This window comes from Dendrobates tinctorius, unplaced genomic scaffold (assembly GCF_039654945.1).
Source record: "Dendrobates tinctorius isolate UK_male_01 unplaced genomic scaffold, ASM3965494v1 ptg000194l, whole genome shotgun sequence".
Lineage (NCBI taxonomy): Eukaryota > Metazoa > Chordata > Amphibia > Anura > Dendrobatidae > Dendrobates > Dendrobates tinctorius.
In genome coordinates, this window is record NW_027361861.1 from 1,804,817 (window position 1) to 1,821,312 (window position 16,496).

The 16,496-nt window shown below is 46.3% G+C and overlaps 1 protein-coding gene across 4 annotated transcripts in view; it reads right to left on the reverse strand.

Annotated features, from left to right (window-relative positions):
- The window catches only part of DCAF4 (DDB1 and CUL4 associated factor 4), a 50,915-nt gene that overhangs the window by 28,264 nt on the left and 6,155 nt on the right, over positions 1-16,496 (reverse strand). For all 4 annotated transcript variants that reach the window (XM_073552697.1, XM_073552696.1, XM_073552695.1 and 1 more), the window contains exons 4-5: positions 2,261-2,415; positions 1,855-1,937 (exon numbers count right to left, since the gene is read on the reverse strand). In XM_073552697.1, coding sequence (XP_073408798.1) covers positions 1,855-1,937; positions 2,261-2,415 — 238 coding nt within the window. The remainder of the gene's footprint in view (positions 1-1,854; positions 1,938-2,260; positions 2,416-16,496) is intronic.

Sequence of the window (16,496 nt, forward strand, 5' to 3'; positions counted from 1 at the left end):
CTCCTCCTAATTAGCATATCATTAGCAATACGCATTATAGTTCCATACATTATGGCCCATATTTATCTTTTGCATTTTTTTTTCCCATCCCATTACTTTTGTCTTGTGTTAAATGGTTACTTTTTAATGTCATTCAGCAAAATGGCACATACCATTCATGAATTTGGTATAAATTGTAAAATGGACTTCTGGTTCAAAAAGTCACAAAAATTGTAAGAAAATATTGGTGTACTCAAATACACCAGGGGAGGACTGGAGTGAAGTTTAACCCCTTAATGACGGGAGCTTTTTCTGGTTTTGCCTTTTTCGTTTTTTGCTCCCCTTCTTCCTAGAGCCATAACTTTTTATTTTTCCATCAATATGGTCATGTGAGAGTTTATTTTTTGTGGGACGAGTTGCACTTTTGACATAATTGGTTTTACCATGGCATGTACTTGAAAACCGGAAAAAAAAAAATTCCAAGTTCGGTGAAATTGCAAAAAAGTGCAATCCCACACTTGTTTTTTGTTTGGCTTTTTTTCCTATGTTCACTAAATGCTAAAACTGACCTGCCATTATGATTCTCCAGATCATTACGAGTTCAAAGACACCAAACATGTCTAGGTTCTTTTTTATCTAAGTGGTAACATTTTTTCCAAATTTTGCTAAAAAAAAAAAAAAAAATTTGTGTCATTTTCTGAGACCTGTAGCATCTCCATTTTACGTGATCTCGGGCCGGGTGGGGGGCTTATTTTATGCGTGCCGAGCAGACGTTTTTAATGATACCACGTCTGTGTAGATATGGTCTTTTGGTCACCTGTTATTTCATTTTAATGCAACGTTGCGGCAACCAAAAAAAACCTTAACTCTGGCGCTTCGATTTTTTTCTCCCTCCGCCGTTTAGTGATCAGGCTAAACCTTTTTTTATTGATAGAACGATTCTGAATGCGGCGGTACCCAATGTGTGCGATTCTTTTTTGTTTTACTTTGAATGGGGCGAAAGGGGGGGGGGGGTGATTTAATCTTGTTTTTTTTACTTTTTCATATTTAAATTTTTTTTTTTTTTTTTTTTATTAAACTTTTGCCATGCTACAATAGCCTCCATGGGAGGCTAGAAGCTGTCATAGCTTGATCGGCTCTGCTACATAGAGGCGATCTGAGCATCGCCTCTATGTAGCAGAATGACAGCATTGCTATGAGTGCCGACCACAGGGTGGCGCTCATAGCAATCTGGTATTAACAACCATAGAGGTCTCAAAGAGACCTCTGGTTGTTATGCTGACGCACTGATGACCCTCGATCACGTTACGGGGGTCAGAGGTGCGCATATTTCCAGCCGATGGCCGAAAGCGCTTGACAGCGGTATTTAACAGGCACGAACGAGTGGATCGCGATTCCACTCACGCCTATTGAGAGCACATGTCAGCTGTTAAAAACAGCTGACATGTCCCAGCTTTGATGCGTGCTCACTGCCGGAGCCCTCAAAGCGGGGGTACTGCTACTGGACGTACTATAACATCCAATGGCAGTAAGGGGCCAAGTCGCAACTTATGAAGTGAACATTAAAAAAGCAAGCAAATAGAATGAATTGGGAACCAAAAAAAAAAAAAAAAAATGCTCAGGCAATTATGAACTGGGGCCTTAGACTCACTTATTTTTGCACCAAGCACACGTGTGGTCTCCTATACTTTATCAATCATAGCTGATCTTAATTGATTAAGAAGTACGGTCACTATTATCTCTCCTTATAGGTAATTGTTGGAATAGTATGGATGCAAGAATGTCTCAGCTGGTATATGCCAATTACAGACATCTCTTAGATTTGTGCATAGATTATAATAGTTTGTCTGGTGACTTTATACAGATTTTTCACACCTGCAGTAGGTTGTAGAGGGCAGCAAACCAATCTGTTGTTTACGAAGTAGCAATGAGGCGTTACATCCAAGTCTGCTCGATTTCTGCATGAAATGATGCCAACAGATATTAGGCAGTACAGGCATATAAAAATATATATAGACTTTCAGGCACATAAATTACCAAGTACAACTACCAAAGTATATATATAAAAAAAAAAAAAAAAAAAAAATGTCTGATAAAATCCAACATGCGTTAGTATTGTAGAGATGTAACATTATGCATAATAGACAGATATGGAGTTCAATTGACACATTCCTTATTAAAAAAAAAAAAAGGATGCTCTCCTCCCATACTTCAATGAAAAAAGTGAAAAAATGATAAATGAGAATTAATTCTTCAAATACAATGCCATTGTGAGATTCACCTTCCTATTCTTATCTTCTTCCAGGTGCTTGAGCCTCTTCACCTCCATTACCCTTTTCAATATCCCCTCTGTTGTCAGGGGGTTGCAGTTATTGTGCCCTGGTAGTAAGCGAAAGTATCTGTTCTTCTCAGGATCATAGTAAAAACCTGGAAGGTCTAAAAAGACATCATAAACTCCATTTAGATTTTAATAAGACAAAGTTGCAGATATAAGGAAACCAAAAAAAAAAAAACCAAAAACAAAAAACAGACCGATCAGCGTTACATTTATGTACACTAAGGACAACCTATCCTTTATATGCAAGAAAAGGAGACATACTATACACCAGGGATCACCAAACAATACAATTAGTATCAAAAAATTCTTTATTCAAGTAGTCTTAGAAAAACCACACAGACCAACAAATAATTAAAAACAGTTAAACAGGACAAAAAAGCCCCCCCATGAGATGTTGTATGCCCCCTGAACAAAAACTGGTCAATCCCATATGGAATCTTTATATAGTAGGTTGAACACTGTATGGTGAGGAAACACGAGAGGGATACTTATACGTTCATAAGAAATCATTTAACTAACAAAAGTATCACAATATGAGAGTAGATCCCCCAAAGGCAGAGGGAGGAGAAATTCCTCCAATAGCAGACTTTACATAGAGAACTGAAGAAATGGCTAACAAGGCAGCCGTGCTGATTCTAACACCCTGATATGGTAACCAGCCACTAGGTGGCTACTAGAATCCTGCATACAAGTTAATATATGAAGTATTTTGTGATGGATTGGGACACATTGGAGAGAATGATTATAAGTGTGTGAACCAATACTAGAAGGTTAATGGCAGCAGTATCACAGACAAGGAAAAAAAAAAAAACCCAGCTTAGCGGTGCTGGAAGGCATTAACCTTTGTGCACAAAACCTTCTGGAAACCCGGACAACTGAAAGGACATCAGAGGATCCCCTTTCTCCACCTGCCGATTGCAGGTGCTGCGCAGCTGAGAATGGATGCAGCAGAGCCGGGTGCGTGAAGCAGAGCTGTGTGGTCTGGGGTGCCTAGTTCTGCCGTGTATTAGGCCCAGATTGGGATTGTGGCCCACACAAATCCTTCTCAATCCATCTTCCCTTTGATAGGGAGGTGGAGAGGTTTTGTTCGCTTCCAGTCACCATACACTTTCGGGCAGTGGTGGGGCACTGGGCCCGCATGGACACTGCATGGAGCCTCTGCATGTTACTTGAGGTAATTTTTCTTGTCAGGAGTGGTGAGGCAAGCTGGCATGTCCGGCTTAAGAACCTGGCTCCAGAAGGGGGTACCTTGGGGGGGGCGGCGACAACCCATGTTCCCGTCTGTTGCTGATGTGGGGAGAGCGGACCCATTGAAGGGATCTGTTGCCCCTAAGGAGAGCCCAGGACGGCGTTGAGGTTGCAGGAGGGGATACGGGGAGACTACACTCCGGGTGCCCGACTGTTGATGATTTTGGGAGATCGGGACCTTGAAAGGCCCAGTCGCCCCTTCAATCCGTTGAAAATAGAATAAACTTACCGGTAATTCAGTTTCTCGGAACCTTCCACGACAGCCACCTTGGGAGGTTGTCTACCTGCCCTAATAGGGGACAGGAACACAGAGGTTAAATAACCCTCTCTGTTACCTCAGTGTTTTTTCTGAATGTACTAGCATGAACAGTTACCACCAGTAGAGCAGGAATCATCAGATATTATATAGGGAGGGAAAATTAGTGCTGTCGTGGAAGGTTCCTAGAAACCGAATTACCGGTAAGTCTAATTCTATTTTCTCTAGTCACCTTCCACGACAGCCACCTTGGAGTCATGCCGTTAATTTTTTTAGGGAGGGACTACGGCTTGCAAGACGCGTCTGCCGAACGTCAGATCCCTATTGAAATCCAGTTTATAGTGTCTGGTAAAGGTGTGCACAGAGGACCAGGTGGCCGCTCTGCATATCTGCTCCGAAGACATATTTCCTCTTGCTGCCCAGGACGTAGCGACTGATTGAGTGGAGTGGGCTTTTAACAATCCAGGAGGAGAGAGATGTCTTGAATATGCCAGGGAGATGGACTGCTTGATCCAACTTGCTATCGTGTTCTTTGCCGCTTTCTTACCCTTATTTCTTCCCAAATACTGAAGGAACAGGTTCTGATCGATTCTCCAATCCTTGGTTGCCTCGAGGTAGCGGAGAACTACCCTGCGAACATCCAAGGTATGAAATTTTCCTTCCTTCGGATTAGAACGATTTGGGCAAAATGAGGGCAACACGATATCTCAACTTCTATGAAAGCCTGACCACTTTGGGCATAAAGGAGGGGTCTAGACGCAATACTATACTGTCTGAATTGAGTAGGAGGTAAGGTTCCTGTACCGAAAGGGCCTGTAGCTCCCCCACTTGTCTAGCCGATATGATTGCCACCAGAAACACTGTTTTAAGTGTGAGAATTTTTAATGGAATGTCTGACAGGGGCTCAAACGGGGCCTGTGTTAGGCTATTGAGTACTAAATTAAGATCCCAGGGAGGAACCCGGTTAGGGAGCGAAGGGCGAATTCTGCCTGCCGCTGTCATGAACCGCTTGACTCAGCGGTGTTTGGCTAGGTCTTGGTCAAAAAAAGAACTAAGGGCAGATACCTGTACTTTCAACATACTTGTAGTAAGCCCTAGATCTAACCCTTTCAGCAGGAAGTCTAGTATTTGGGCAATATTTGGGTGGGTGGGGTCAGGGGCCCCCAGAAGGCACCAGGAGGAAAATTTTTTCCACATTTTGCATTTGTTACCGGCTTTCTACTTTTTTGAAGGGTCCGGATTACCTCATCCGACAACCCTTTGGCCCTCAGAATGTTGGCCTCAATAACCAAGCTGCTAGACATAACTTGGTTGGGTTCGGGTGTAGTAATGGACCCTGAAAAAGGAGGTCGGTCTTCTGGGGTAGAAGCAAGGGACCTTCCTGGGCCATGTCCAACAGAGTGCTGTACCAGCTTCGTCCTGGCCACATGGGAGCCACCAGGATTGTCGTGACCCCGTCCGCTCTGATCTTTTGTAACGTTTTTGCCAGCATCGGGATTGGTGGAAAGACGTAGGCCAGTCTGAAGACCCATGGATGGACAAATGTATCCGTCCCCTGGGCTTCGTACGTGGGACTGAGGGAGAAATAGGTAGCTGCTTTTGTTTTTTGCGCATTTGCAAACAGGTCGACCTCTGGGTCTCCCCATCTCGATGCTACAGCCTGGAAGACCTCTTGGTTTAGACACCATTCTCCTGGATGGACGTCCTTCCTGCTCAGGAAGTCTGCCTGGATGTTTTCCGACCCCTTCAAGTGTGCCGCAGAAACGGATAACAGGTGCTTCTCTGCCCAGAGGAAGATCCTTGCTGCTACCTTCTTTAGACTGGCGTACCTTGTGCCTCCTTGGTTTCTGAGATATGCCACCGTGGTCATGTTGTCGGAGTATATCCGAACATGATGGTTCTTGACAAGGGTTGATGCGGCCTTCAGTGACTCTTCCACTCTTCCTCCCTTATGTTCGAAGAGCCGGATCTTATGTTCTGGGGCCACTTCCCCTGGAAGTATGAATCCTTGACTACGGCTCCCCAGCCTCTCAGACTGGCATCGGTACATAATGTTCTTAGATGAAGCTGATCACAGCTTACTCCTCGCCTCAGGTTTCGGTAGCTCAGCCACCACCAGAGGGTCGATTTTACATGTCATGGAAGTGGAACCTTTTTTGATAGGTTGTTTGGGTACTTCCTTGCGTTTATCAGGACGTATGACTGGAGGACTCGCGTGTGAGCTTGTGCCCAAGATACCACCTGAATGCACGCTGTCAGGGAACCCAGGATGGACATGGCGTCCCTCAGCGTCGGTGCCCTTTGGTCTCTGAACCGGATTTTTCTCTGCCGAAGGTTTTTCTGACAATCTTCGGGAAGAAAGGACGTCCTCTTCTCTGAATCCAAGAGGATCCCCAGGAATTTTTTCCTCAGGGAAGGATAGAGGGCCGACTTCTGGAGATTCGGTATCCACCCTAGGGTTTCGAGTATCTGTAGGGTTCTTGATACGTCCTGGTTCAGCCGGGTTACCAATGGGGCGATGATCAGCAGATCTTCTAGATACGGCACAATGCATATCCCCTGAAGCCGAATGGAGATGACTGCTTCCTTCATGATCTTTGTGAACACCCTTGGTGCTGGGGATACCCCAAACGGCAGGGCATTGAACTGGAGTGAATGATTCCTCGGTCGTGCGAGATCGCGAACCTCAGGAACTTCCGGTGGTCTGGATGAATGGGAACGTGATAATACGCGTCCCTTAGATCTATTGTAGCCATCTGCCAGCATCGTCCAATAAGAGGGATCGCTGATTTCACTGACTCCATCTTGAACCTTCGGTACTTGATGAAGTGGTTCAGGGGCTTTAGGTTTATTATGAGCCTGTGCTTTCCTGAGGGTTTCTTTATCAGGAACAGGTGAGAGTAATGTCCTCTGCCCGCCTCTTGTGGAGGTACATACGAGACCACTCCTTTCCGCAGAAGTTCTTCTATCTGAAGCAACAGGACTTTTTGCAGGCTTGGGGACTGTGCCGGGGTAATTCGGGGGGGGGGGGGGTGCTCGAACTCTAGTTTCAGCCCAGATTGTATAGTGTGCAGGACCCACCAGTTCGAGGTCGTGGCCTGCCATTGGGCAAGAAACTGAGTCGTCCCCCGACCCGGGAGTCACTGCTTCTCTGGGGGCTGCTGCTGCACAAGGATGTTTCTTCCTTTACCCCCTTTCAGGTAGCTCCAACGACCCGTCTTGCCCTTCCCTCTGAGAGGTCTGTTCTCTTGAGGGACCAAAAAAAAAAAAAAAAAAAAAAAAAAAAAACGCCTTTTGGTGGATTTCTGTTCTGGCAGTGACTTCTTGTCGGAAGCCTTCTCAAGGATATCATCCAGGACAGGCCCGAACACGTGGTGCCCCTGGAAGGGTATGGCGCAGAGTTTCGTCTTGGAGGTGATGTCGCTCCCCAACGACTTCAGCCACAAGGCTCTCCTGGCAGAGTTTGAAAGGACTAGGGACCTTGCTGCCACCCGTACCATTTGTCCTGAAGCATCAGCTAAATAACCTATTGCCTTCTGAAGGATTAACAGGGAGTCTAAGATATCCTCTCTTGGGGTACCCCCCCCCCCCCCCGATAGGTGGTCTTCCAACGTACGTAGCCAGAAAAACAAAGATCTGGCTACGCAGGTGGAAGCAATATTTGCTTTGAGCAGGTTCGTAGAAGCTTCCCAGGACTTAAGGTGGCTTTCTATTTTGCGATCCATCTGAACTTTCAATTGGGAAACATCTTCAAAGGGCAAGGACGTTTTCTTAGTGACCTTAGACACTTGGACGTCTATCTTAGGGATCTCCCAAAAAGAACTATAACCTTCTAGGGGAAACCGATTTTTTAGCTCAGAAGGCACTGTAAGTGCCTTCTCGGGGGAGGACCACTCCTGAGCTATTAGGCCCTGTATAACCTCATGAACCGGGACACCCTTTCTACCTCTGGGTTTCAACCCTCCAAACATCTCATCCTGGACTGAGAGCTTGACCTCCTCCTCCAACCCCATGGTATTTCTTACCATGGAGACTAACTCCTCCATATCCTCAGAGGAGAAATAGTATTTTTTTGCATCATGACTGGAGGCGGACGTGGAGCCCTCATTTTCCCCAAATATCCGCCGACCCTGAGGAACGGACTTCTCCCGAGTCTGTCGGCTTCTATAGGAGCCCTTTTCCTCTTTTTTGAGGCAGGGCCCTGGGCCACCAGGGATTGGGCTGCTATGGAGGTTTGAACCTCCTGCCTAATGAGAGTTTTTATGCTGTCAAACAGGGAGGGTTGCTCGGTACGCAGAATATTCTGCGTACAAGGTTGGCATAACTTCTTTTTATAGTCAGAAGGAAACCTGGCACCACATATACCACACTTGCATCGGTTTTTAGGGGCAGAGGCCTTGTCTTCCTGCAAGAAGAAGAAAAGGCTTACTCAGACCTGTGCCACCAATTATTTGACAGGCAAGGGACCGGCCCTGCTACTCACTGTAGGAGGGGGAACTCTGGGCTCCGCAGATGCGGCAGTTGAGGGCTTCTCACCATCCATGTCTGCACACACCACAGACACACTGCACTTACCTGGAGCTGCTGCACCCTTTTAAGGATGATGATGCGTTCTCCTCCCTGGGGAGGCTACCGCTCGACCCCCGCCGCCATTGGATTCATTTCCCGGGTCCCCCGGGTGCCGGCACGCATTTCCCCCTCACAGGACGCTGGAGGCTGCAAACCGGAAATGCGCGTCACCGCTACTTCCAGTCGATTGCCCGCCCCCTCTGACGCGCACGCAGCTCCAATGCAGCGCTGGGAGGAAGGAGGAAGCCGGGGAGCTATACAGGACCCCGGCAGGCACCATACCGCCCCGCTTTACCCCGGAGGGTGCGGGAGGGCGGCAGAAGTCCTGAGTCACACCGCGGTGGAGACGGGAGCAGCCCATGGAGGAGGAGAGGCGAACCCCCCCGACCTCGGCTGCCCAGCTCGGTGAGTACATAGGGGCTCCGCTCGCTGGCCACGGCAGCCCCTTGTGACCTCTTCATGCCCCGATAGGGGACAGGAAAAACACTGAGGTAGCAGGAAGGGGAGGGTTATTTAACCTCTTTGTGTTCCTGTCCCCTATTAGGGCGGGGAGACAACCTCCAAAGGTGGCTGTCATGGAAGGTGACTAGAGAGGAAAAAAAAAAAAAAAAAAAAAGTAAACAGGGTAAAATGTAAAAATTAAAACAAAGTTGGGGTCTGAAGCCAGACCCTAGTGCCTCATACAGACACTAAGCAAGAACTGGTTCAGGATAGAGCCAGCAGAGGGTGTATACTGCAGAGGAAGAGTTAATTTCTTTGTGTATGTGCTTAGTGTCGTCCTAGTGGCAGCAGCATAACACCCATGGTCCTGTGTCCCTCAATGAGGAGGAGAAAGCCGGATAGATATATTTTCATAGAGTTCTACATAGCATAATAGCCGCTAAATCAGTGAGGCTGGGCGGAGTCCTCGGCTGACCTGAGGTGATCTGACAGCGTAGGAAAGAGTACAGAAACTTTCCCATGCTATCGAGTTCACTTCAAGTCAGCCAGGGAATCCGCGCAGCCTCACTGATTTAGCGGCTATTATGCTATGTAGAACTCTATAAAAAAAAAAAAAAAAAAAAAAAAATTCTCTTTTCTTTCTTTGGTGTTTTAACCTGTCAGGAGCATGCTCAGTTAAACAAAAAAAAAACAAAAAAACACGGATCTTTCGCCGGCATGCGTCATTTGACGGGTGATGACGGATCCTGCGCCCATAGGCTTTCACTCTAGCTGTGAAGTACAGTATTCAGATGTACAGGACATCTTGTTCTTCGGGATCCATTTTTGTGCTTGCAACGCCATTTTGTTGTTTACGAGTTAAATTTTGTAACTTAACTAGATGAAAGTTCACGGCTGTTATGAAACCAGACTGTTCTAGCTTGTACAAGATATGAGATATGAGATGAGACCCTAAAAGAATGTGCTATTGTTCTATATTCTACGTCATGCAGCTGGGGACATATTCTGATTTTCTTGCAATACTATTGGCTTAAATGTATTACGATTCTATTGGTAGCTGTATACTTTGCATAATTAAGCAGAATGCTATGTAATGTGAGATTCAGTAAAGGGGCTCAGTGATCTGCCTCGATCCTCCCGTAGAGAGACCCCCGTCTCCGTGTGGTCATTCCCAGTTGCTAGCAACGCCCTGTAAATTAATTTGGAAATCACTGGCTCAACCGTGAAGGGTTAATTTAGCCCTACCTCAACAGTCTTGGCGCCCAAACATGGGGCGCCCAAACGTGGGAACCCCCCGGGGAAGGGACGCCTCTGCCCCCGGAGGACAACAAGACAAAGGGCCCTCGGAGCGGACACAGGTGTTGGAAAATTGGGACTGATCACCCCCCACAGCCGCGGTAAGTTGTCAGTTATACTATTCAGACTGGCCGTTGGTGTGGTTTTCCTGTGCTTGTTGCTGCAAAGAGGATCTGAGGTTTGTCCCCATGGTAGGGTGATTCATGGGTGGAATCATAGAGGTGCAGTCCCGTTGGGGGCCCAGTGCTCGAACCGTACCTCATAAGGGACGGACACCCCGGATTGACCAGTGATTGTGACCCTCTTTATAGTCAAAATATCCTGAAATCCTGAATTCACTGTTAGTAGTCAGGCGTGGTCATGTGATCGAAGACTGGGTAGGATACGTAACTCAGGTATATATAGATATATATATATATAACCAGAGGTGTCCGGAGGGATAGTCTGAGACGCCCTCCTCCTTTCACTGAGTATCGCGAATTTTGGGCAATCCCAGAGGGGGATTATTGACCCTGTGGAACAGACTGAGACGGCCGCTCCAGTATTGTGCACAACTGAAGTAAGGATATTTAGCTCTAAATGAGAGAATCTGTGGAAGGAAAAGAAGAATTTTGTGGCTTGGCACATGAATTGTGTGACGAAGTTGTTAGGAAGAACAGAGGATGTGAATTCTGATTGTTTCTGTTACTGCTATGTTGAAGAAGGAAAAATTGTCTATTATGGCAAAGATGGGATTGTTTGTGGTTCAAGCAAGTGACGGTGCTGTGAGAATGTGATTGGTTACGAAGGAACTAAGATTGATATTAATGTGTCAGGGAAATAGTTAAAAGTGATGATTTGAAAGAAGAGGTCTCCCTGCTAGATGACAATTGTACAAGGAGACCGAGAGTCGCAGCCCCCACCTTTGCTAACGGCACCTATCATCATCTGCCGGCAGCCTTAGTCCCCGTTATTGCTAGTGGTTATGAGTAGCCACCCCTTCCATTTACCAGCTCCAGAGAAAAAAAAAAAAAAAAAAAAAGTTTTCAGAACACTTTAACCTGCTCTGTTCAGGAGGAAGAAAAAAAAAAAAACAAAAAAAAAAAAAAACCACACAGCAAACAGCAGCCTCTAGCCCCCACCGCAGCTGCGAGCACACAGTGTGCCCTTCAGCCCACACAGCAAACTCTTGCCCCCCTTCCCAGTCTTCAGCTACTGAGAACCTTACTCCTTAGCCCCTCCCTGCTAATTATGGCCCTGTGCCAGACTCGAACATTTTCAGAGATTATCATTCCCCTGCTATTTTAATCGGAGTAGATGGTAGACCCAATTAATATTCTTTCATAAACCCTATTTCTGTGGGACCTTTTCCCAAGGTTACTGTTCAGTTCGTAATCTCTCCCACATGTCCAGTAAATTTACTAGGGGCAGATTTATTATCACAGTTCCGCTCTGGAATACCAAGATGATGGTCAGATGGTTCTTATGTTATAAAATCCCTATGTAGATGAAGACAGTGAGGAAATTTGTATTTTGCATGCCTTTCCCATAGTTATGATGGCCCTGATAGGCTCAGATCCATCCCCGATATTTCCTGAGGATCAATAACTCACCCCATACCTCTCAGAGATACTATCTAAAATCTGGTCAAAAGGGCCAAATGATATAGGGAAAATGCCTGTAGAACCAGTAAAAGTGTTTCTTAAACCTGGTGCCTAATCCTCATACTCTTTTGTCCCAAATACCCCAGGATGCTGCTTGGTTTACAGTTATTGATCTTACCAATCCCTTCTTTAGCATTCCGTTACACCCAGACTGCCAGTTTCTATTTGCATTCACTTAGCAGGACGACAGTTAACATGGACAGTTATGTCACAAGGGGCCCAAAACAGTCCCAACCAGCTTGCAAAAAAAAAAAAAAAAAAAAAAAAAAAATTAAATATATATATATATATATATATAAATAAGCAGGTGTCTTTTGCCATTGTTGCCACTGTTAGCCTCCTTAAAGCATCTGGCAGCACTGAATTGTCGGGTTTCGGCCTCAGGACTTCAGTTCTGCCTTGGTCAAGTGATATTCTTGGGTCACTGTCTCCTTCAGGGTGCCAGACACCTCGCAGAAGAAAAATAGCTGTCAGCTCCCTTCCTTTCCCAAGAGATGAAACTGAACTCCAGCGTTTTCTTGGACTATGCACTTATTGTCGTCAGTGGATACCGGATGCATCCCGCATAATGCAACCCCTTTACAACGCCTTGAAAGACGGTATAATGAACTATAAGGAAAGATGGCAGTGATGAGGATTGTTCCTAACTTCTGACTGAAGAAACAGCTACTCCACCAAATGTCAGTGAGAATCCACTCCCAAATCCTGATCTGGTGTTATACACGGATGGTCCAAGATATGCTGACGAGTTTGGTAGATTCCCCACGGGATATGTTGTTACCACAGAGGACACTGTAGTGCACGCAGCTGCACTCCCGCCCTCACAGTCAGCACAAGAAGCAGAACTCCAGGCTCTGTCTACTGCATGTACTTTGGCCAAGAGCAGACGGGCTAATATACCGTATATACTCGAATATAAGCCGAGATTTTCAGCCCGTTTTTTTGGGCTGAAAGTCCCCCTCTCGTCTTATATTCGAGTCATATACAAGGGGGGGGTCGGAGGGGGAGGGGGTGTCAGGTCATACTTACCCGTCCTGACGCTGTCTCTTGAGCCCCCAGCGTCTCCCCGTGCTCTCTCTTCCTGCCTTCAGCGGTCACCTGGTGCCGCTCATTAAAACTCATGAATATGCGCATATTCATGAGTTTTAATGAGCAGCACCACGTGACCGCTGAAGGCAGGAAGAGAGAGCGCGGAGAAGCTGGGGGCTTAAGACACCACAGCGTCAGGACGGGCAAGTATAGCGATACTCACCTGTCCTGCGTCCATGGCTGCTTGCTGCTGTCTGTCATTGGTCAGTGACTTCAGACAGCAGAGAGCGCGGTGACGTGGTTAGTGCGCGCCGCGCCCCCTGCAGTCTGAACGTCACTGACCGATGACGTGGCAGATAGCGGTGAGCAGCCATGGACGCAGGACAGGTGGGTATCTGACAACCAGCGACGGAGAGGTGAGTATGTCATTTTTTTTATTTTTACATGCAGCAGCAGCACATGGGGAAATAATCTATGGAGCTTCTAATGGGGGCAGCATATGGGGGAACAATCTATGGAGCTTCTTCTGGGGGCAGCATATGGGGGAACAATATGGAGCTTCTAATGGGGGCAGCATATGGGGGAACAATATGGAGCTTCTAATGGGGGAATAATATGGAGCTTCTTATGGGGGCAGCATATGGGGGGGAACAATATGGAGCTTCTAATGGGGGCAGCATATGGGGGAACAATATGGAGCTTCTAATGGGGGCAGCATATGGGGGAACAATATGGAGCTTCTTATGGGGGCAGCATATGGGGGAACAATATGGAGCTTCTAATGGGGGCAGCATATGGGGGAACAATATGGAGCTTCTAATGGGGGCAGCATATGGGGGAACAATATGGAGCTTCTAATGGGGGCAGCATATGGGGGAACAATATGGAGCTTCTAATGGGGGCAGCATATGGGGGAACAATATGGAGCTTCTAATGGGGGCAGCATATGGGGGAACAATATGGAGCTTCTAATGGGGGCAGCATATGGGGGAACAATATGGAGCTTCTAATGGGGGCAGCATATGGGGGAACAATATGGAGCTTCTTATGGGGGCAGCATATGGGGGAACAATATGGAGCTTCTAATGGGGGCAGCATATGGGGGAACAATATGGAGCTTCTAATGGAGGCAGCATATGGGGGAACAATCTATGGAGCTTCTTAGGCCTGTTTCACACTTCCGTTTTTTCAAATCCGTTGTTTTCCGTAAAAAAACGGATCCGCCATTTTTTGCAGGATCCGTTTTTTTTGTCCCATAGACTTCCATTACGGTTACCGCGGATCCGTCAAAAAAACGGATCCGTTTTTAAAAAACGGATCCGTTTGCAGTTTCTGTCAAAAAAACGGAAACGGATCCGTTTGGCGGACACAAAAACGGAAGTGTGAAACAGGCCTTATGGGGGCAGTATATGGGGGAATAATCTATGGAGCATTTCCCACCGTAGGCTTATACTCGAGTCAATAAGTTTTCCCAGTTTTTTGTGGCAAAATTAAGGGGGTCGGCTTATACTCGGGTCGGCTTATACTCGAGTATATACGGTATACACGGACTCTCGGTATGCATTTGGTATTGCTCATGATTTTGGGGCTCTATGGGCCAATCGAGGGTTTATTACTACTGCCGGAACCCCAGTGAAAAATGCTGAAGCTGTTAAAACCCTCATGGATTCGATCAAATTACCTACTCAGGTGGCTATTATCAAAATTAAGGCGCACGGTCCTAGGACCAGTCCACAGACTGTTGGCAACACATTTGCGGATATGCAAGCAAAAGCCACCGCTCTCTTACCCGTTGAACCAACCATACCAACTATGGTGACCACACGCTCTCAACGTAAACAGTTACAAGAAGCAATGACCCTACGAGAACCTGATGATCTACAACAGACTGAAGTTTTCTGTCGGACCCCGTGAGACCGCTTAATGACGATGCAGAGAATGTCTCCAAAGGAAGAGGTGAAGCAATGGAAGACTGATGGGGCACGTATGGATAATGGTCTCTGGAAAAAGGACCGACTCGTGTGTCTCCCTAAGCGGATGTACCCTGCTATTGCCATATGGGCCTACACATCGAGGAAAAAAAATCAGGCCCTCGCACAGGTGCAAAAATTCTACTGGGCCCCGGTTCTCCAGTTGGAAGCATTCCGTTACCAACATTACTGCAAAAACTACAGCGAAGAAACTGGTGATGGAAGTTATATGCAGATATGGGGTTCTAGAAGTTGTTGAAAGTGATCAAGGTCCGGCCTTTTCTTCTCATGTGCACTAAGAAGTTCTGACAATGCTTGGATCCACTGTAGCCCTCCATACTCCGTACCACCGACAATCCAGTGATGAAGTTGAGAGGCTGAACGGCACACTGAAGGGACAATTGACCAAAATGATGCAGGAGACTACGGCTCCATGGCCAGAGCTCCTACCCATTGTACTATACCACATTCGTACTACCCCTATTGTAAAATATGGCCTGTCCCCATATGAGATATTGTTTGGTGCTAGGCCCCCAGTTGCAAATTTCCAGCCTCAGCAGTTATCAGAAGAAACTGACCGTGCTGTTCAATGTGTTATTCAGCTTAGCAAGATTTTTTACTAACACCCATGTTCTAGTTTTCTTTTCTTCTCCAGATTCAGCAGAAACCGACACCTTCTATAACCTGAAGCCTGGTGATTTGGTAGTCGTGGAGAGGCATGTCAGGAAGCACGGACCCTTGTATGACGGTCCCTATGAAGTCCTCCTCATCACCCAACAAGCCAGTCGCAAATGAAGGGACATAATGTTTTGGTTTTTCGCATTTTTTATATTATTGGTAACTGCATGGGACAGCCTAAATTCCCCAACGTCCTTGAATAATAAGTTTACACAACATCATGAAAAATTACTGAGAGATATGTTGGACAATTCCCAGTCTCTGGCAGACTGTTGGATCTGCACGTATTCACCAGTGTCAGCCACAAGCATCCCCTTTTTGGCTATCCCTGTTCCACCAGAGGAGTTATTTGCTTGGACTGACTGCTCTGACACACTCGCTAATAATGCCACAGATAATGCTAAGTTATGGAATTTAACTGTTGGTATACCTATTGTGGGATGGGTGGGATACCCCTGGTGACAAGGTAACCTTTCAGGAAGTAATACACAACTTCAATATTTGGCCTACAAAGGAGGGGCATGGGTCCCTAAGAATAAGACTAGTCTAACCAATCTGGGGCAAGTTCCAATGTATAGTCTACAAGTCAGTTTCAAATGTAACTTCACACTCTACTGACGCTTTCAAACCAATGTTGCTAGAAAGAAGGTTACTTAATACGTCATGGGAATTTTCTAATTTGTTTCCCCAGGGTTCTAACGAAACCTGTGCCAGTATCACTGGCAATATATCTTGTAATGAGTCCTCTGAATATGTGCCAGGAACCCCCACTTGTGGAAATCCCGATGTAGGTGATTGTAGTCCTTTAGGGCAATCTCCAGCTTGGTGTATGCTTCAGAATGCATCTGTATTCATAGACTTAGCTCATAGATTGGTACTGCAACATTCAGCCCTATGGGATTTACCTGATGACATGTTGACAATGCTTATAAATGGTTGCCAGTAGGGGTAAGAGGTACTTGTACTCTGGGTCGCTTGACCCCAGCCACCTTTGTTATTCCAAACAAACAGTTGGATACACAGGATATACCCAAACATACATTATACAA